The sequence below is a fragment of the Pezoporus occidentalis genome, unplaced genomic scaffold, assembly GCF_034315485.1.
Source record: "Pezoporus occidentalis ecotype Australia unplaced genomic scaffold, CSIRO_AGI_Poc_V1 ctg180, whole genome shotgun sequence".
NCBI classification, from domain to species: domain Eukaryota; kingdom Metazoa; phylum Chordata; class Aves; order Psittaciformes; family Psittacidae; genus Pezoporus; species Pezoporus occidentalis.
The window spans coordinates 756386-778670 of record NW_026913641.1 but is presented as its reverse complement, the minus strand read 5'-3'; the positions used below and the strand labels follow the sequence as shown (position 1 = coordinate 778670).

Below are 22285 nucleotides of genomic sequence, written 5' to 3'. Positions count from 1 at the left end.
CCTCACTGTTCCCCTCTTAGTGCCTTGCCCCCGCTCAGTATCCTGCCGCACCCCAGTGCCTCCCCCCCCCGCAGTGCTCCAGCTTCACTGCCCGGCCCCCCCTCACTGCTCCCCCGTCACTGCCCGGCTCCGCCTGGCCCCCGCCCCACGGCCGCCGAGGTTGAACGTCCCGGCTCTGTGGCTGCGGGCGGCAGCTCCCGGACCCCGTGAGGAGGACGCCGCAGCTCTCCCTGCCCTGCTCTTCCCTTCGCTTCCCTTCGCTCCTCGGGCCGGGAGCAGAGCCGCCCGCTGCGCCCTGCCCGAGCATCGGCGCTTTTACCCTCCACATCCCCTCGTCTTTATTATTCTGTCATTCTTTGTACTTGGCGCCGCGCTGGACATGGAGCCGCCGCTGCTCCTGTGACGGGTTTTTGGTCAGGATTCTCCTGCGTGTGTTGTGGGTTGCGTTTTTTCCCTTCCAGCGGTGGGAGGACCCTTCCCCTTCTCCTTGAGTTACTTCCCTGCGCGCTCGGCATCCTCGGAGCCTCTTGGTGCTGAACGCAACTTTTCCTCCTCCCTCCGCACCCGCTCCCCCTCCGCTGTCAGCGGGTACCGGCGAGGGAGGCGAGCTCCGGCGAGGAGGAGGAGGAGGAGAAGAGGAGGAGGAGGAGGCAGGAGGGGCTGTGTGTGCATGTGTGTCTGCTGCCGGAGACTGGGACCCGGCGCTGGAGGTGTCCGCTGAAATATGGAGCATAGTCTTGGATGTGTTTGGGTACCAAAGCTGGTTTTAATCCTCTTGGTGTTCTCGCTGGAGAGCCTGCATCCTCGAGTCGACGGTAAGTCATCTCTGCCGCGTTTCCCTCCTCTTTCCAGGGCGAGGGTGTTTTTTTCTCCGCAACCTGCCCGTTCCTCTTGTGCTAAAGCACTTTCTCACCCTCTGCAAGTGCGATTTCGTTTTTTTTTCGGAGGGTTTTGTTGTTGTTGCTGCTGCTCCGTTTTTGTTGTGAGCTTTTGCATCACCTCCCACAGATGGGAAGGGGAACCGGGGTTAGAAGCGCTTTGCGCAGCCTTGGAGAGAAAAGGCAGCACTGGAAAGAAGGAAATCCATGGAAAATAAATGAGAAATGTGGCAGGAGGTAGCATAATAGGTGTGTAAGTCTGTTTGCCGTGGTGGTGATAAGGTTAGTTCCCATTCTATTTTGCACCTGATCCGTCTCGCAACTGGATGTATTCGCCTGTAGCTTTTTGGGTCTGTGTGCTGAAAGCAAGGGAAGGGGCTGCCTTTACTGAGGAAAGGAATAAGAGCGGTGGATGAGTTAGCAAGGCAGAGATCACAGTTACCCGCAAAGCATCTTCCAACTCTATCAGGCTGCGATTCTTTGGGGCTGCACCTCTCTTGCCGCACTTGGCAGGCACATTTTCCAATTAAAAATGGCAAAGCTGGTTGTGTGTGGAACTGGAGTAGGGGAGGAACTGACAGAGCGATGCGCCGGGGCTACTTGTACGGGAGATACAGAAGGGCTCGGCGGTGCACAGATCTCTCATTGAGAAAGAAGGAAAAGGGGAATGGGAGAATGAGCCAAGAAGTGTTAGGAACTAAGAAAGTGCAGCTTTGATTTGCAGGAGGCTCTGGGCGTGTGAGTGCATGGTGGAGGGAGATGCGTGAGAGGAAATACCAGTGCTCATTTAATCCTCTCCTAAAGAAACCAAGGAACACTTTGGTAGGAGAAGCCTTGGGAAGGGGGGAGACTGGAAAACGCACATGTCTGTGCACACTGCTCTCGCAGCAGCGACAGAGGAACAATGGGAACCAACTCCCCACACCACGCACACCAGCACTAGAGCAGATTTTTTGTGAAGGGGGAAAGTGCTGCATGAGAAGTGTTTTGCTAAAAGATCCTCGGTGAAGCTCAGGTTATCAGCTGTATGCAAATAGCAATTGCCCATGGAGGTGGTGCTTCCTTTACACAACTTGGGGGGGGGGAAGGGGGTATCTTTTGATTGTCCTGGTTTTGGACAGTTAGCAAGTAAACTGGAAGATGCTTCTCCAGCAAACCTCGAATGAGGGTTATTTTGAGTGCGTGTGTCCTCAGCATTGTCCTCTGCAGTTACTTGTGTGGAAGGTGGGACCTGGGCAGTGGGAGCAGCATGATGAATAGGTGTCTCTCTTGCCTTTGCAGCTTAAAGGCTGGGAGATGGGAGACATGGCAGTGATCCTCCTTCATGACAGATGATTGACTTGCAGGCTCCTTTGCTGCCAAAGGAGGGATATAGGCAGAGGCTCTGTGTGAAGGTGCCCAGGGAGCTAAGGAGGCCGTGTGCTGTGTCAGGGGCCAGACGCGTTGCTAAACCATTGCGCCCACAGCATGGTGTGGATGTTGTTTTGTGGTCCATGGGTGAAACAGCCACATATTTTCCAGCTACACATATTGGTTGTGTGTTTCACACGCCACCTATGATACACAGGTGTTCATCGCACTGGTTTTGAAGGTGGCATCTCTTGTGCTGTGCTTCGCAGGCTGCAGGTGGGCAAAGTTTTCTCAGCACCGCAGCCCCAGGGGCTGTCACGAGTTTGTGCTTTCCCAAGCATCCCTGTCACTGTCCTAACTCAGCCAACGGAATTGAGTAAAGCAGACTTTTGGGGCAAGGCTGTGCCCTCTGCTTGCTCATTGTGGTGTTTCCAGTGCCATGCAGGAGGTGTGGGCAGGAGATTCGGGCAGTACTGTGCTGGCACGGTCCCGTCGCAGCAGGGCATGGGCAGGCAGCAAGCCTTTCTAACAAAGGGCTCCTGGAGATGCTGCACAATGGGGCCAGTGCCTCTCCTGCTCCCTGTCCAAATCCCGGAGTCACTGTAGGCACGCTGGGGTGTGCTCAAAACTTTGGTACCAAAGGGTAGTGGTGCATCCGTGTGCAGGCAGGGGCACGCTGCTTCTGGCTGGGTACGAGTCCTGTTTCTGTTGTTTGCCATTGTGTGTGAGGGGCAAAGTGTTTTGAGAGGGATGAGACAAAAAGTAGAGCACACTGTTGGACTTGTCCTTGTTAAAAACATGTATATGTGGACGAAGAACAGCAGCATTTGCCATTTTGGAAAGAGACCATGGAAAACATGTTTCTGATCAAGGCAGATGTAAATGATGTTGTGTTTGATTATTATAGTGTTGTATGGTTTGTTCTGTGTATGTCTTAAAGTAACCACAAAATATCTTTTTTTTTTTTTTTTAAATTTTAACCTGTAGGTGGTGATTTAACTCAATCTTCAAAGTTTTGTTGGTTTTGTTTTTTTTTTCCTGAATGGTTTCTGTGTTTGGTGTCTTTGACTCCCACTAGCTCCCAGTGAGAAATTCAGTGTTGGTGCAGCACGTCAGAGCCCGGTGATGGCTGGGTACGATGGCAATCACTTCTCTGAGTGGTGCAGTATAAATCACCAGTGACCTGTCACAGCATCCATTTCCCATGCGCTGCAGTTGCCCTCTGTGTTGTGAGGCCCATGAGCCACCACACGTGTTAACAGGAGTGGGAGAACCGCCGTGTGTTCATGAGTATTTTTAAAAATGGAAATGAGCTCAGTTGAGGGTGAGCCATTTACATTTAAGTAGTCGTCGTCTTTGTATAGTTTGATGAATGTTTTTATATTCAGCTGCTGTTGTTTTATGCCTTTTTGTCCTCACTCCCCCCCTTCTCCATATCCATATGGATACAGGACCAGTGCTGCCTTTAAATACGCAGTCAGGAATGTTTGTTTACAATGAGATTATGCCAAGTGCAATCATCTCCAGATTTCACACTTGGTTCCTTTATCCTTCACTGCTACTCCCTTGTCCTTCCTAGTACAAAACTTAGCGTGAAAGATCTGTTCCAGAGCACAAGGCGTGGCAGCACCATCAAGATATTCTCCCTGCATTTCTGTGTCTGAACCCTTGTTTGATTGCCTGTTTTACTCTGGGACAGCAAGGTCTTTGGGGCAGGACTGTGAGGGCTTTGCTGTGCAGATTCACAGCAGGATCATGATACACAGCGAGGGCTTCCAGGATCAAAATGATTAATAAGTAGAAGAAAGCCTGTGAGTCTTCTCCTTCAGGGTGCAGCTTGCAGTCCAGGTGAGTTCTTCACATCATCTGGCTGAGCTTAAGTTCAGAACTAGTGCACTGACCTTGCTCTTTGCACTTCCCTGGAGCAGCCTGGGTTGAGTAATGGAGGAACAAGCCCTGTCCTCTCTCAACCCACCCAAGCTTTCCCTGCACTGCCAAGGAAGCAGAGAACCTCGCTTTGCATCCCCATCCTGTCTCACATTTAGACTGGTGAAGGACTGGTGCTGGGTGTTGGCTGCTATTTCCCAGTAGCCTGTGGTTTAACACCATCCTGCAATAACCTATGCTCTGCCTCAGCTCACTTCCTGAAGCATGTATTGCATATGATGGCTAGGTTGGCCTCTTCTAACAGGAGACAGCTGTCAATCCAGTGAGATGATAGCTAGAATAACTCTGCCAGTTTCAGTCAAAGTCATTCACCAGATGACCAGCACATGGATTTTCCACCAAATGTCCTTTAGAGGGCTCATACTGATTTATCAAATGTTTTTTAATGGGATGAAATAATGCCACAAAATCATCTGTTTCCTATGAGCCTGCTTGCCTGGCATACCCAGCTGCAAGGACTGAAACTGCAATGGGCTTCCACCTCCATTCTTGATGGGAAGGGTTATTGCAGAGACTTTAGCAAATGTGCTAATGTGAGTAAGCTGTGAAATAAATTTGCCCTTTTCTGGTATTTAAACATCCTATCACACTAAAGCTCACTGGTTCTCCTCCATGCCAGCCTAAGACAAGGCTTGGCTGTGCCACTCTGCAGGTGTAGGGACATGGATCCAAAGAATACAGCAGGAGCCAACAGGTATGTTCTTGCCTCATGTTTACTGTTGCTAATCCCTCGATGGATGTGAGCTACATGAATTAGTTGCTTCGTGTATTGAATGAGGTGGTTGCGAATGAAGCTAACACTCAAAGAGGGAACACGTTTCCACATGCCTAATTTTCCCTGCTGCTGAAACGCAGCTCCGTAACAGTGTGAGTCAATGGAACCAGTCTCTTTGTTGTAATACAAATAGATGGAAATTTCTTAAAATGTTGGCCTTGCCTGAATAAAAAGTATACTGACAAATTCCACTGAGGCTTTCATGACTAATTAACTAAAGGCAAAAAAAAAAAGAATCACTCGCTGTGTTAAAATTATCCTTTCTCTAAGAAATTGACCTAAATTTTTCTTTCCATTGGAATCCAAAGTAAACACAGCCCTGTCTTCATTTCCTTTGCACCCCTCTCACCATGCCCTCGGCTGGATGGAGATGCTCCTGCCCTGAAGTGAAAGTATCAGCAGCACCCAAGTCCTCTGGAAGCCATCCACCATTTACCAGCTGCTCTTGGCTCTTTCCCAAGTCTGTCACCACCCTTACTTTGAATTTGCTGAAGTGAATTCCTTCCTCCATGCTATCCTGAGCATTCATCTGCCAAAAAACTAGGTACCGCAGTGTTCTTCATCTGAACTGTGTGATTGTGCAGCAGGCAGGGCTGAGCTCAGGTGGTTTGCAGGAACTGGCTTCACTACCAGCGTTAATGACATTGTTTGCCCAGCTCCCTGGTGCATGTTCCTGGTGCTCGTTTTACAGAATTCCTTCTCATGTTTGCTGTGGGGATGGCTTAAAAATTGTTACTGGTTCAGGTCCTTGGGAAATTAAATATACTTCATATGCCCATTGCCTTTCTCTTCCCCATTTCCTTCTATAAACTTCCAACCTGTTTGACCACTTCTGCTGTTGAAAAGTACCCATGCTCTCCTCAGCAAGATAAAGGATGTTTGATGCTTTGGAGTCTTTATTTAATATGGGTATAGAGCCTTGGGAAGTTGATATTTGCTCCGTTGGGTCTTCTGACCAGGTTGGATGAGATTTTGAGCAACCTGGTCTAGTGGAAGGTGTCCGTGCCTGTGGCAAGGGGCTGGAAATGGATGAGCTTTCAGGTCCCTTCCAACACAAACCATTCCATGATTCTGTGGTTCTGCACATCTGCCTATACAGAAAGCTATCCAACTATGGAAAATGATGACTGAAAGTGAAGTGCATCTCTTGATTTCTGACAGTAAATTCACTGGTAAAATGGAGTATATTATTCCTGAAAGATAACACATCAGATAATTGTAAACCTAGCAAAATTGTTTCTTTCTAACAACATTTCTCAATTTCAGGTTTGATGTGAAGGGCTACAGCTAAATTGGGCTAATGACAAACAAGAACATCTCGCTTAAGTGTCTGGAGATGTCTGCACTATAAAGGAAACTGAATTCTCAGAGAGGCATGATAAATGCACAGTTAAATGTCTCAATTTCTGTCTCAGTTGATGGCAGTCATTTGTCGATCGTAATGCCAATATCTGCTATAATTTTATAAGTGCTCTGAAGTATTCAAAATACATTCAAAACTACTCTAAATTGCTGCCCAAAGTTTCAGCACACTATTGGTTGTCAAACAGAGAAGTTGAAAGAATAGTATCTACTTGGAAATCGCACTACTGCCTGAACATGAGGTATCTTCTCACCCTGCAAATCAGAGTTTAAAATTGTGAGACTACTGAAGTTTTGATGGTTTTGTTTTCCTTTAATGCTGCTTTATGAGCAGATTTACTGTATTGGTCATGTGCACTCAGTCCATGGTCACACTTTCCTTGAATGGAGGGCTCACAAGGTGCCTCCTCTCCCAGCTTGGAAGCAGCAGGTAAACAACCCTCAGCTTCATCATTTCCAAAGCTTTGATACCAATTTCCACCCATTTTGGGAAACAACATCCTTACCAGTGGAAGAGTTTGACTCATTGAAACAATATTCACCATTGTTCCCTTCTGGGGTCTTACAGCAAGAACAAGAAGCAACAAAAATAGATAAAGTGTAAAATAAAGATGCTGGAAATCACACAGAAAGGCTCCTGTTCTGTGCCCAGAGCTTCCTGGACAGTGCAACAACCCCAACGCAACCACCAGTGCAGGTGTTTATGGAAACATTTACTTTAGTTGGAGAAGGTGGGTGTGTTGGATGCTTACTGTGACACTGCATTAGGAGTCACAGAATCATCCAAATCACGGAGCTGGTGCTTGCTTGATGTGGATGTGCCATGGAATGAAGGATGGACCATGGGAGGTGAGGCTGCTCGTTGGGGAGTGGATGGAGAGCTTGATAAATTGCAGGGTTATAGCTCTTTTGAGAGGCTCTGTAGATTAGCTGAACTAAGGTCAGCTCTTCAATCACCAGAAGAGCTCTGCAATGAACGACAGTCTCTTAGTTCATATTTTTATCATTTATATAATAATAATAGTTTCCCAACCTGGCGTTCGTGTGCTGTATACCCTGTCAGTCAATGGGGTCTTCAGGTATTATGCTGACAGATACTATGTTGTATTTGTCCTGCACAGGTGAGGAGCTACATTTCTGTATTTCCGATTTGTCATTGCTTTGTGCTGTCCTTTTTTTAACTCAGCATCATGGCTCTGTTCTTGTCTCCTGTTTCTCAAGTTTCTATTTACTCACACTGCATATCTTCTGCCATCTCCCCAGCTGCCCAGTGTCACATCTGTGCAACAACTGGAAGTACAGACTGTTGTAGTGGAAACAGCAGCAAGGTTACTCTTGGGTGTGGGTAGTTTCTACAGTGAAAGACAGTAGAGAGATTATCAAGGTCTTCAGGGAGACCTTAGAGCAGCCTTCCAAAACTAAAGGGGGCTGACAAGAAACCCGGAGAGGGGCTTTGAACAAGGGCCTGTAGGGACAGGCCAAGGGGAATGGCTTTAACCTGCCAGAGGGGAGACTGAGATGAGCTCTTAGGCAGAAGCTCTTCCCTGTGAGGGTGCTGAGGTGCTGGCACAGGGTGCCCAGAGAAGCTGTGGCTGCCCCATCCCTGGCAGTGTTCAAGGCCAGGTTGGACACAGGGGCTTGGAGCAAGCTGCTCTAGTGGAAGGTGTCCTGCCCGTGGCAGTAGTTTGGAACAGGGTGAGGTTTAGCATCCCTTCCAATGCAAACCAGTCTATGATTCTGTGGTTCTGTTATTATAGCATTACAAATTAGTTCCCTGCTTGCTTTTGAGTACGCTGGGTAAACAAAGATTTTAATAAAAAATAGTGGAATGAAGTTTGTATCGTCTGCCAGGCTGGTCACAGATTTGAGTCTCAAGGCAAAGCAATTAAGGACAAGTCCTCTCTTGAGCCCTGTATGAGATACACTTGTGCATGTGCTTGAGATCTTGTGACCAGGATGGGAACAGATAATATTTTCACTAAAAGAGGAATCATTTGTTCATTTAGTGTATTCTGTGTATGGACAATCCATATAACTTCAGTCATTTCTCGTGCAGTGCTATGATTCTAAAGTGATGCTTGACATATGCTCCTGCCTATGGTGTGATCTGCAGCTAAACTGGTGGGCACTTCTGTCTGGCTGTTGAACTCTGAGAGTGGTAATTAGACAAAACATTAGACAGCTCTGGGCAAGATCAATCGATATAATTGTTTGAAGTGTTTCTTTCTATAGGCAGGACTTCCCAAAGCATTACAATTAAAAGCTGAAGGTTGCTTCCCTAGGAACGCAGTTGATGTAGGACAAGGAGTGGTCTATCTTGGGGCTGGCATCAGGTACCTGGTTTCATCTTTAGCCCACAGCTAAATCATCCTTCCCCTTCTCTCTCTGCCACTTTTTCCCTCTCTAGCCAAAGACTAAAAAGCATTTTAAAAGCACTCTTTTGAGTCTTTCTCTGTTATTTTTTATTCCTCTTGGAAGTATAATGGGAAGAAGAAAGACATTTTAAAAGGCTCTGATGGGCCTTCGTCCATATTCCCTTTTTTTTTTCTTCCCTGCCTTCTGAAGCACAGAGGAGGGAGAGCAAAAAAGACCTTAAAACTTTTCCTCTGCTCTTCCATGGTGCTGAAGACACACAATGAACTGTGGTTGTGGTGGGACCTGAAAGCACCAGCCTCTTTTCTGCTGAAGCAGCAGTGTGTTTTCTCCCTGGGATTGAGGCTTTGATTGACATTGTTGTGGTGACAGGCACTCATGTCCAATGCCAGGGAAGGACCTCTGCAAGTTCTCTGTAGGACTGTAATTAGTAATCGCAGTTTTGCTTCAGTCACAGTTTGTGCTCACCTACCTCCAGAATCACAGAATCCCAGACTGGTTTGGGTTGGAAGGGACCTTAAAGCTCATCCAGTTCTAACCCACTGCCACTGGTCTCATCTCAATCTCTTCTCTGGCAAGTTAAAGCTATTCCCCTTTGTCCTGTCCCTACAGGTCCAAAGCCCTCTCCAGCTTCATATGGTTGCAGTTATGTGGAGTTTTCCCCAAATTCATCAAATTAGTCAACATTCATTCTCATTTTCCAAATGTCATAGTGATTGCACTTCTCCTATCCGATGTGAAAATCCTTTTTTCCTGGTTTGTTCTTCATTTATTGTATTGTAGATGCTGCTGAACATGCTGTTGGAGTGACTGGTAATCCTAATGTCTTATACGTTACATATAAATATGGCAAAAAGGCCCATGATCCCCCATTCTGCTTTGGAAGGAAGCTTCCTAGATTTTTTTTTACTTAGAAGGTTGAAGATGTTTAGATGAATAATTGAAGAGGAGTCTGCCATACATATGAAAGTAGTTAACAGTCTTAGATTTAGACTTTGCCATTAGAAAGGATATTGGGATTTTTAGGTATTTATTTATGGGGTCTCCAGACCTGCTTATTTTCCCTGTACAGGATGAATACTGTTTCCTCTTGCGTGAGAAACAGTGTGAAGCAAGTTAAAAAATTAACTGAATCTGACTGCTCTTGTTTTACTGTTCATGATTAGGAGGATGCAAAATGAGATGTTTTTATACTGCTGAATGGTGTCAGAAATTTTGTGTGTCTGTGACAGAGATACCAATAGGCGCTGGTAGGTCCCATGGTCAAAGCGTCAGTAGGGCATTCAGTCAACAAGCAGTGCAAGGATGCTCAGAAAAAGGCATCAGTGCTCAAGATTTGAAAGTGCTGTAGGACTGAGGGTGTTGTACGTTTAGTGCATTTGCAAAAAAGCATATGGTTTTGTGTTTTTACATGTATGATGTTAATTGGTTTTGACATTAAAAGTAAGGGGGTACTCTGTGGAAATTAAAACAACTACGTGCTTTGAAATAGCAGGTGTGTGTTGTAAGAAATACATTCAGGTCTGGCAGAGGCTGTTACACAGGGCAGTTTGCTCTGATCTCCCTCTCACATAAGCATTATTCTTTTTTTTTTTGTTTTGTTTTTATTAAGGTGAAATAAAGGTCTTCTGGGTGAAAGATTCAGGAGAAAACTGGATAAACAGCTCTATTTCCATACTGCCCACAGAATTCTCTGAACCCACAGTAATGGGCATAAATCAGATTATTTTTATTTTTTTTTTAGTCCATCAAATGTCAATGATTTAAACAATTAAAGAAAGAGAGAGAAAGGTTGTTTTGGTACATAAGGCCAGGTTTTCAACCTGAATAAATCCTCACTGACTTCCATGGAGACATCTTCACATCAACAAAGTCCTCTTAACACAATTTCTGGTTGATCATTTGCATTCCTTGTGAGCTTGCGTAGGTGCTGGTTCTTTGCAACCAAATAGCTTTGCTCTAGCAGGTGTATTGGTATTAAAAGGGTTGCTAACACCTCTCCAGAGGGGGATATTCCATTACCAGTAACTCTATTAAGCTCTTCCATCTGTGTAGGGAATTTGTCAGAAGCTGGTGTTACGTTATTAAAAGTATTAGTTATCTCTTTTTTTAATGTCTAATTGAATTGCATCATTACTATAACTCCATTACAATAAATGAAAAATGATATCACCACAAGGACAGCAACCTCTTGAGGTTGGGGGTAATGCTCTAGGCTCAACCATCCAGGTACAACTGGGACAGTGTCATGACTCTCTTAATAAGCAAATTTTCCCATCCTAATGGAGGGGAGGTTTGGTACTTAAATGGGTGCTCTGGCTTGGAGCCACCCAAATCCCTCAGCACTGTCGCTTCATTGTGGATAGTTTTTTGGGAATCAAATATGAATCATAGAATTATAGAATAGTTAGGGCTGGAAAGGACCTTAAGATCATCTAGTTCCAACACCCCTGCCATGGAAAGAGACACCTCACACTAAACCATGAAATAACTTTGATCTCAAACACGCAAATAAATAATACTCTGGCTTTTTATTTTCTCCTTCCCCTGATTCTCCTTACATAAGATTAATCTGCCTTTACTGCAAATTCTTGGTGGAGTGAAGCCATTGATGAAGAAACAATGATGATGAATACTCCATCCCTGGCAGTGTTCAAGGCCAGGTTGGACAGGGCCTTGAGTGACATGATGTAGTGTGAGCTGTCCCTGCCCCTGTAAGATCTTAAGGTTCTTTCCAATCCAAACCGTTCTGTGGTTCTATGATTAATCACAGGGGACATCCCTGTGTGTGTCATGCCCAGGCTCACATTGCTCCTGCTTGTCATAGTTTTTCATAGGAACACCTCCCAGCAATGACAATTGCATCTGTCAATAACTACAAAACTTAGCTAGCTTTCCAGAAGACACCCTAATGCATGAGATGTGGGAGAACAAGCTCAAATCCAGAGAGAAACCAGAGCAGAGCCCAAAGTGGGTGTATCAGTTTTTTTTCTAAGTTGGAGATACTGGCCATAGAAGTGAAACATTGCTCCTTGGGGAAGCGGAAAGAAAGGCATAGACCCCTGGTTGGTTGTTTAATTTGCTGCCCACCAGTGATGGCCACCAACTACTACTGGTGGCAATGAGACCTCTGGCTGCAGCTGAAGTGCAGAAGAAAGATATTACAGTGACAATACAGGACAAACAAGATTATTCATCACACACAAGACTCTGAGAGCTATAGTGTCAGGAGTATGTTATAGCAGATCCCTGGGCTATATTATACCATTAATTTTTTTAAAAGCAATATTCTTGACAGGTTTTAATGGGAAAGTCCACTTACAAATCAATGGTGTGATTCAGTCCTGTATTTATTAACACATTCCTCAGATTGCAGATGAGTGAAACTACCTGAGTACAATTCAAATGGCCCTTAAATGTGGAGTGTGATAGTATTTGAGTGTCCAATAATTTATATTGCCAGACTCTGTCTTGGTAAATGAGATCTGTCTCTGTGCATTAATATTCCAAATACCTGATAGCAATAACTATTTCATTAGTTCTGATTGTACTTGACATCTACATTGCCAGGAGTTTCCCTGAATCACCCTTTGCTCGGCTCCATGCTTTGCCACTAAACGCCCTGTTCCCATCTGGTAGGTAAATGGGTTGTGTCAGAAATAAGTAAACCTTTATACAAGGTCAGTTTGGGTCATTGCATGACTAAAAAACAACAAAAAATGCAGCCAGACACTTCTGGAGCTGGGGTTAACTTTCCTAGTTTTCTCAGTCTGATAAATGGATGCTGATGCAGAGGTTTCCATCCCAAGAGCTTCTCCTTGACAGAGCTGTAGAGCTAAAGGTCCCAGGGTCCTTCCCATGAGGAAACCTGATGATGAGGCCAGTCCACTCAGGTATAATTCTTTCTGTAATTTTCTACTAGGTTTTCAATCATCCCTGTTCTAAAATCTCATTTTACCAAATTACTCTGTGATGCTGCCACAGCCTTATAAGTGTCCTGTTGCTGCTTGTCCATGAAATTAAATGAGGGTGGGGAGGTGCTAATCACAGTTAAGGCTAAACAACTGCAAATGCCTACGAAGGATGGTAAAATGCTTTGAGATTCCTGTAGTAAAAGGGTACGACACAATTGTAAAGTATGACTGTCATAAAACGCTGATCTTCTTAGCTCTAGTAAGCTCCAAATGAGGCTAGAGTTAGACTGACAATAAATTACATTTTAAAAGGTAATTCAGTGAATGTATGATGAAAATTTGTCCTCTTAGTATGTGATCTGTCAGCAACTTATCTGAATTTGTTTTTCATTTTTTGTAGGGCATTTCTTGATGGCATATACATTATTCTTTAATATAAAGAAGAAAACAGCTAATGATTTCCAAAATTCATCTTAGTTTGGCTCCTGGGAGGAAGATGGTCTTTTAAAATTATAATCTGTAAACATATTCCCCAAAATCTTTTGCAGTTGCCTCCTGAAACTCTGACTGAAAAAAAACCCAAACACATTCCTTCTTTGTGGTCCTTAGTCTGAAAATGTGAAGTGTTGTTAATTGCTGAAGGCCTTCCCTTAGCCCTCTGTTACTGTAAAAGACATTCATGTAATTGGATTGCTCAGCCTGGAGAAAAAAAGACTCTGGGGAGACATTTAGAGCAGCTCCCAGTGCTTAAAGGAGCTACAGGAAACCTAGAGAGGAACTTTGGACAAGGGACTCTAGGGACAGGCCAAGGGGAATGGCTTTAACCTGCCCGAGGGGAGACTGAGATGAGCTCTTAGGCAGAAGCTCTTTGCTGTGAGGGTGCTGAGGCACTGGCACAGGGTGCCCAGAGAAGCTGTGGCTGCCCCATCCCTGGCATTGTTCAAGGGCAGGCTGGACACAGGGGCTTGGAGCAAGCTGCTCTAGTGGAAGGTGTCCCTGCCCGTGGCAGGGGGTTGGAACTGGATGAGTTTTAAGCTCCCAACACAAACCAGTCTGGGATTCCTGGTATTCACAGCCTTAAGAGGCTGCACAGGAGATGAAAAATACCCCTCTGCATTCCTTTGAGCTACATCAGGTGAATTCTCAGAATTGTTCATAGTAATTTTTCTGCTCATTAATGGCTTTCCTGGGCAGATGAATTGTAACCTTGCAGAAAATCAAAATGTTAAGTCAACAGGCAAATGACAGAACTGGAGTTGAGTATTGCTTCTTAGTTTGTACTTAAGCAATAACTGTAATGTTTGCAGCCCAGGACTTAATTGTCAACTGTCAGGACCAGAAGGGCTACAGCTAGCAAACACCTCCCGTCCTCTGCTTCTGCCTGCACACCCCCAGCTAAAACAGCGTATAGATGCATGATACAAAGCGAATTTTCCCTAATTAGATTGCCAGGGGCTGTTTTTCTGCTTTTTTGTGGAGTGAGTTCTGCTGGGCTTCTAGTATCTCCTGTCACACTCAGGGACATGAGTATCACCACGTCACATCTAGGAGTTACAGACTCTGGTCTCTATAAACTCTTTAGAAGGGTGCCTGCATGTATTTTGAGGGTTCATTGCGTGCAGTGAAGCTCTGTGGACCTTCCTGCATCAGGTTTCCATTGTGTAGTGGTTCTGTGGATTGGGCTTGATGACCCTGGTTGTCTTGTCCCATCCAAAGCCCTGTGTGGCATAACTCTTTCTACACATCCGGTCAAATTGGAGCCCTCCTTGTTGGGACCTCGCTGCTGTGAGTGAGACCCGGTGGGAAAATACCTGCTCTAGTATACTAGAAATATATATAGAAATAACTATATAGAAATAACTTCACGTTTCTGAAAGCTTGTCATTTAAGGCATGGTAACACATATTAATCTGTGGAGAAAAATAGTCACCTCCAGGTGGTGTATTGTCTGACCTGCCTTGATTTCTATCTTGAGATAATGCCAGCCTTCACAAGGTACCTACTTTATTCTATTCTTTACTTTATTTGTATGACTGTATAATATTAAGGAAACCTGAACCTCAGCATTACGAATGACACTCTTTTTTTCAGCCTTGTGCAAATGATCTCTAATGCCAGTTTGGTATTGAATTAAAGAAGTGACCTTTGTGGCATGTACCTGAAGCACAGGGCATGGGCAGAGAGTGCAGAGTCGCTATAATTAGGGGCACTGCAGACCGGGAGGCTCTCCTATCAAAGCTTGCCTCGGAGCAATGGATGCCTCAAGCAAGAATCTCTAAGTAGAGGCAGAGGCAAGGAAATGCTTGTTATCAGAGGGTTAGGGCAGATCCTCTTGAAACATTGCTGTATACTAGATTATGGTAAAAGAAAAGGAGCTGGAAGTCAACAAACTCTCCCGTGCATTAGAGAAGTGCAAAAGGCATTTTCCTCTGTGATGCCGTTTCCCAGATCTTCCTGCAGCACTGCTGAGATTGACCTGTTTGACACCCTCCATGTTTTAGGCAGTGACTCAGTAAGGGAATTGTCTTCTTTTTTTTTTCTTTTTTTTTTTTTAAGTAGAGATTTTTTAAATGTCGCATACTAGTAGACTATACATATATTTTATTATTTTTATAACAAATTGAGTGTAAAATAAACAGAAATATACTTTCTGCCTAAACGGACAGGGACCTATCCTTTTTTGCAGTCTAATGGCTTCTGTGGGTGCTGTGAACACGCTGACAAGGGATGAAGTCCATGTATTTGCATGTTGTTTTGTATCTCAGATATAGCCGGGTGGGCACATATGTATGCTTTTATGTATATAATATATGTGCATTATGTACGTATCTATAGCGAGAGAGAAAATGTAGGTTCTTGGAAAACTAGAGTTAGAAAAGCTAACAAGCATGCTGGAAAAACTGAAATTAAAATTACAAGTGCACAGAACTGTGATAATTATTTTTCCCCATTAGATTGTTTGAGTAATAGAATCACAGAATCCCAGACTGGTTTGTGTTGGAAGGGACCTTAAAGCTCACCCAGTTCCAAGCCCTGCCACAGGCAGGGACCCCTTCCACTAGAGCAGCTTGCTCCAAGCCCCTGTGTCCAACCTGCCCTTGAACACTGCCAGGGATGGGGCAGCCACAGCTCCTCTGGGCACCCTGTGCCAGCGCCTCAGCACCCTCACAGCAAAGAGCTTCTGCCTAAGAGCTCATCTCAGTCTCCCCTCGGGCAGGTTAAAGCCATTCCCCTTGGCCTGTCCCTACATCCCTTGTCCCAAGCCCCTCTCCAGCTTTCCTGCAGCCCCTTCAGGCACTGGAGCTGCTCTAAGGTCTCCCCTTCAGGAGCCTTCTCTTCTCCAGGCTGACCCAGCCCAGCTCTCTCAGCCTGGCTCCAGAGCAGAGCTGCTCCAGCCCTCGCAGCATCTCCATGGCTTCCTCTGGCCTCGCTCCAACAGCTCCATGTCCCTCTTGTGCTGCTGCCCCAGAGCTGGATCAGGACTGCAGGGGGGGTCTCCCCAGAGCGCAGCAGAGGGGCAGGATCCCCTCCCTGAGCTGCTGCTCACGCTCTGGGGGTGCAGCCCAGCACATGGGGGGGTTCTGGGCTCAAGCACTCACTGAAGCTGGGTCATGGGGAGCTTCTCCTCACCCAACACCCCAAGTCCTTCTTCTCGGGGCTGCTCCCAATAAGCTAGAAAGATGTGACTTGTACTGAAGCTTCCAGTTCGAATTTGTAGGGGGAAAATAGTCATTGCATTATTTGCACTTCAGGAATCAGGGGTTCAATGACAGATTAGACACATCCTAGTAATCTTTTGCCACTGCACACTGATGCTAATTTTGTAAGCTGATGAGATCCATCCGCGAGTCCTGAAAAAGCTGTCAAATGAATTTATGGAGCTGCTGGACATCATATTTGAGAAATCATGGCAGTCACGTAAAGTTCCTGATGACTGGAAAAAGGGAAATATAACCCCCATTTTCAAGAAGGGGAAAATGGATGACCCAGGGAATTACAGAGCAGTCAGTCTCACCCCTGTGCCTGGCAAAATCTTGGAGCAGATTCTCCTGGAAGGCATGCTAAGGCACATGAAAATCAACAAGGTGCTTGGTGACAGCCAGCATGGCTTCACTAAGGGGAAATCCTGCCTGACCAATGTGGCGGCCTTCTATGATGGGGCTACGGAACTGATGGACAGGGGTAGAGCAGTTGATGTCATCTACCTGGACTTGTGCAAAGCTTTTGACACAACATCCTTGTCTCTAAATTGGAGAGACATCCATTTGATGGATGGACCACTCGGTGGTTAAAGAACTGGCTGGATGGCTGCACGCAAAGAGTTGTAGTCTATGGCTCCATGTCCAGCTGGAGACCAGTAACGAGTGGTGTCCCTCAGGGATCGGGGTTGGGACCGGTCTTGTTCAACATCTTTGTTGCTGACATGGACAGTGGGATTGAGTGCGCCCTCAGCAAGTTTGCCGATGACACCAAGCTGTGTGGTTCGGTTGATACCCTGGAGTGAAGGAATGCCATCCAGAGGGACCTTGACACGCTTGTGAGGGGGGTTGATGCCGACCTCATGAAGTTTAACCACGTCAAGTGCAAGGTCCTACACCTGGGTCGGAGCAATCCCAGGCACAGCTACAGGCTGGGCAGAGAAGAGATTCAGAGCAGCCCAAGGAGAAGGACTTGGGGGTGCTGGTCGATGCGAAAATGAACATGAGCCAGCAGTGTGTGCTTGCAGCCCAGAAACCAACCCTATCCTGGGCTGCATCAAAAGGAGCGTGACCAGCAGGTCGGAGGAGGTGATCCTGCCCCTCTACTCTGCTCTGGTGAGACCTCACCTGGAGCATTGTGTGCAGTTCTGGTGTCCTCAACATGAAAAGGACATGGAACTGTTGGAACAAGTGCAGAGGAGGCCACGAGGATGATCAGGGGATGGGAGCACCTCCCGTATGAAGACAGGCTGAGGAAGCTGGGGCTGTTCATCCTGGAGAAGAGAAGGCTGCGTGGAGACCTCATAGCAGCCTTCCAGTATTTGAAGGGGGGCTATAAAGATGCTGGGGATGGACTCTTCGTTAGGAACTGTAGTGACAGGACAAGGGGTAACAGGTTCAAACTTAAACAGGGGATGTTTAGGCTGGATATAAGAAGGAAATTCTTTCCTGTTAGGGTGGTGAGGCACTGGAATGGGTTGCCCAGGGAGGTTGTGAATGCTCCATCCCTGGTGGTGCTCAAGACCAGGTTGGACAAGGCCTTCGGTGATATGATTTAGCGTAAGGTGTCCCTGCCCACGGCACGGGGGGTGGAACTAGCTGATCTTAAAGTCCTTTCCAACCCTAACTATTCTATGATTCTATGATTCTATAATGTGTGTTGAAAGCCAGTGAGGTGGCAATCTCCCTCCCCCCATAGAGAATTAGAAAATTTCCCCCATTTTGATCTATAGTGTAAATTAGGGCTATAAAGTGGAGTGCTACATCTTCATTAAAAGAGGAGACAGTAATCATGAGACCATGCAGCCTGATGGCGCAGCGCTTTCAGTTGGTCTTTTGTTGCTGGGTGAGGGTTTTTTTGGATTATGACTACTGAATATTGGTTCTGCACTCATGCAACCATATGACTTTGAGAGCAACCTGTGATCAACAGAAACATGCACACATTTTCATGAAAAGATGTGGTGCTTTATTGAAATATTTTATATTGCTTATCAGTGCATGGATTCCTTAAAAATATTTGTTTAAGTAGGTATTTAATGACTTTTCCTGTAAATTATAATAGTGAACAGTACCCAGGGACAGATTTTATAAGTATAAATCAGAAGTATGACTTCATGCCAAGTTTTGGCCCCCTGGGGTTTTCTATTTTCACTTCCAAATAGCGACAAATTATGTGTTTTGCATACAATTAATGTGTTTTTAATGAACAATTAGAAAATTGCTGTGGGATGAAATTACTGTGATTTAAACTTTGACTTTCAAAGGAAAAACTGCCCTCTGTATCTATGCATGTGCCAGACTTTTTTCCATACAAGTTTTATTGCCTTTGCAATCCCTTTTAGGTTTTTAACTGAGCCTGGACCTCTGTAAAAGCTGCTTCTTATGCAATATGAAAAAAGCTGTTGATGTTTTGAGGTTTCCCCATGTTGGGACAGATTTTGGGCAATGACTGGAAATAATATCTTGGAAAAGCAGGGTCTGTAGGTCTGAGTTCCCTCCTGTTCCTGCAGATCAGTAGTCACATTAATCAAAGTGGTTGCACCCATGTAGAAATGCTGGCACAGAATTCATGAGGCTTAATTTCTGCACCATGGTAAATCTCAGGTGTTTCTGTGATCTCAGCCTGGGTCACATCTGGGATTAGGATCAGGGGATAGTCACTTGCAGAGATTTCAGCTGTTGTCTAACATGGATTTATTGTGTTTGACAGAATTTAATTCTGACATTTCTGTAGAAATCAGAATAATTTTCTCACACCTGTGTTTCATGAGATGATTGGCTTTATAAGAGCAGAGAAAGTAAATGTGAGAGGGGAAGGAGAAACATTGATTTATAATGCGTTGAGCCTGAGCTTTACATACGTAATGTGGCTCCTTTATTTTGTGATGGAAATTGCAAGAATGGTTGTGAGCTTTCAGTATTTTCCAGATTGAAACCAGTGATGGGTGGGTTTGGTGCATTATATGAACACACTGCTGAGTATCCATCCAGACAGTGGAATCTCTGTAAAATGAAACTCTTTTTCCCATTTTACTGTCCTGTAACTGTGAGGGGGACAACATGGCTGCAGCCAAGCAGCACTCGTGTTGCCTTTGGTTTGCACAATGGCAGTGCTGGGTTTTCAAGCACTTGACATCTGGTTAAGTACATATCTAAGTGCACTTAAAATTTCTTACAGAGTTCAACAATCTGAAGTTCTGGCATTTACAAGGTGAAACAAAGACATAAAATATCTCTTGTTCGTGAGCAAATTAAGCATTTGTTTCAGTCTCTGTTTTCACAACCCAAATCCTGTGCTGGTATGAAAGTTTGTAATATTGTGTCTTCCCACTCCTTCACAAGGATCTAAAGGGGCTTTCTTATGCTGTAGAAGCTCATGTCTATGTCTGTGTTTCCACCAGATTTGGCTTTGACTAGGTAGAGGGACAGAATAATTGATGGTTATGGTACTATTTCTGTGTTGTTCATTATGTTAAAGTGAAGCACTGTAAATGGGCAATCAATATCAGAGTAAAGGTACATGACATCACCTTCTGTCACCGCAGATTCCTCTTCTTTTGTTTTGTCATTTTGTGAAGTCAAAGGACAGAGGGAAAACTACAGTCAGCTGTCTCCTGTGACAAAACCTCTAGAAAATACCCTGTCTTGGCATGAAGCTCCCTCAATGTCCTGGAGTCTTTCCAAGATGGTGAAAAGTTCTTTGGTAAACTTCCATGAAAGGTCTCATGTAAGTGGAGACCACATTGCCCAGTTTGGTTTCATCTTAACTGTTGAGCTGCAAGAGTCTTTTCAATCAAGTTTGACCAAGGGGTTGAACTGTCAGGGAAATCGGGTGTTTCAGACACAGAGGTAGCTACAAAGAGCCACTCAAGGAGAGGCAGCAAGGTTTGTGTGCTTCTTGGGAAAAAGAAAGAGACCCAAAGTCAAGACACCAACCTGGGGTCTGAGATTGTCTGATGGCAGATGTGCCTGTAATGGAGAAGAGTGGGAACTGCATCATTCAGTGCAGAGCTCCCTTGTCCCGCGATGATTTCACGTTATTTGTGTTCTTTTTCTCCAACAGAAAAAAAAAAAAAAAAGGTAAGAAAGGCAAAGACAGAATAATAATCTTCATTTACTGTAAATCACCTTTTCTTGCATATATCCTTCATTCCTTTTAAGAAAGTGCTTTTAAGGTCAAAAGCAATCAGATAGAAAAGTCCACATAAGAAGGAAAGGGGGATTTAGTTGGCCTTTATACACCCTGGAGGGATAAATTTTTTCGCTATCCTCAACATAAAAAGGACATGGAGCTGTTGGAGCGCGTCCAGAGGAGGCCACGAGGATGAGCAGGGGACTGGAGCACCTCCCATAAGAAGATAGGCTGAGAACATTGAGGTTTTCAGCCTGGGAAAGAAAAGGCTGCATGGAGACCTCATATCAGCCTTCCAGAAGGGAGCCTATAAGGATGTAGGGGAGGGACTCTTCATTAGGGACTGTAGGGGTAGGACAAGGGGTGATGGGTTTAAACTTAAACAGGGTAAGTTCAGGTTAGACATAAGGAAGACGTTCTTTACTGAGAGGGTGGTGAGGCATTGGAATGTGTTGCCTAAGAAAGTTATGAATGCTCTATCCCTGGCAGTGTTCAAGACCAGACTGGATGGAGTCTTGGGTGACATGGTTTAGTGCGATGTATCCCTGCCCATGGCAGGGGGTTGGAATTAGATGATGAGAAGGTCCTTTCCAACCGTAACTGTTGTATGATTCCATGATGCTGTGATTTGCCAGCAATAGTATTTTCCACCCTGTGGAGGTGGGCAGGAGGTTCATAGAATCAGTTGGGTTGGAAAAGACGTGTAAGACCGTCAAGTCCAACTGTTCCCAGCACTGCTGAGGCCACCACTAACCCATGTCATTGAGGGCCTTGTCTGCATGGTTTGTGAGCACTTCCAGGCACAATGCCTCCACCACTGCCCTGGAGAGCCTGTTTCAGTGCCTGAGCACCCTTGGGAGAAGAAATTATTCCTAATACCCATCTAAACCTCCCCTGGCTTCAGTAAGTGTTTCTCTTTTCCTTGATTCATCTTTCTTCAGCTCTAAAACTGGGTCGATCCTGTAGCACTTATCTGAGATGGCGTTAATTGGGCGGAACCTATATAATCTGATTGTGGTGGCAGGCAATGGTGAAAGCTCTTCCAGAAAAAACTTAGCAGGGCAGTTATTGCTAAGTGAGTTGTTGCATGAGCTGCTCAGAAGAACAGGGAAGAATAGCGTAAAGAAGAGAGTCAGGGAGAAACTGGAGAAGAGAGTTGGATGTCCAAATTAGATGCAGCAGCAGTGATTTTTAACATGAAAGAACCAATTTATAAGAAGCTAGTGAAGTGATAAGTGAGGAGAAATGGTGAGAAACAAGGCAAATTGCAAAGCAGGAGGACTCTGCTGGTGGAATGGAAATGTGTGGTGCGAATGCAGGTTAGAGGAGCACTGCCTACGTGGGGAGGGAAACCCTTGTGTTAATATGGTAGAAATGAGTGTGGATATGCACATATAAATCACACACTGTAGGCACTGTACAGAACAGAGTAGCCAGGGAACAGCTACACATTAAACTGAAATTGTAAATCCCCCTTTCCAAAATACAGTCCCTCAGACCCTTTTATTTCCACTCATTAAAGCACATGTATGCACACTTTCAGGTCAAGTTCAAGGAAAACTTTTGAATTGTTTCAGCTGGAAAAAATAGATCATTTGCACATTTCACTGTTGATTATCTCTTTTCTTCTTGTGCAAAACCATCATTGTCAACATAATGCTTGTGTTTGCGTTCCCTGACCTGAAAAGCAATTATTTGAGCATTAATGCTAAGAGAACTCAATGACAGGACTTTTATCTCCACCGCTGTCCATATACACTTGCACACATGGGTATGTGTACTCTGTATAGCACGGGATTTCCAAATATAAATAACCCCTGTGTATTTCTTTCCTGTAGAATAAGCTGGATTCT

At 45.1% G+C, this 22285-nt stretch overlaps 1 protein-coding gene across 1 annotated transcript in view; it reads left to right on the top strand.

Annotated features, from left to right (window-relative positions):
* Positions 1-332: 332 nt before the first annotated feature.
* DCC (DCC netrin 1 receptor) overlaps positions 333-22285 on the top strand; it is a 602068-nt gene continuing 580115 nt past the window's right edge. The window contains exon 1 of the mRNA XM_062615397.1: positions 333-815. Within this exon, the coding sequence (XP_062471381.1) occupies positions 725-815 (91 nt within the window). The 5' untranslated portion in view covers positions 333-724. The remainder of the gene's footprint in view (positions 816-22285) is intronic.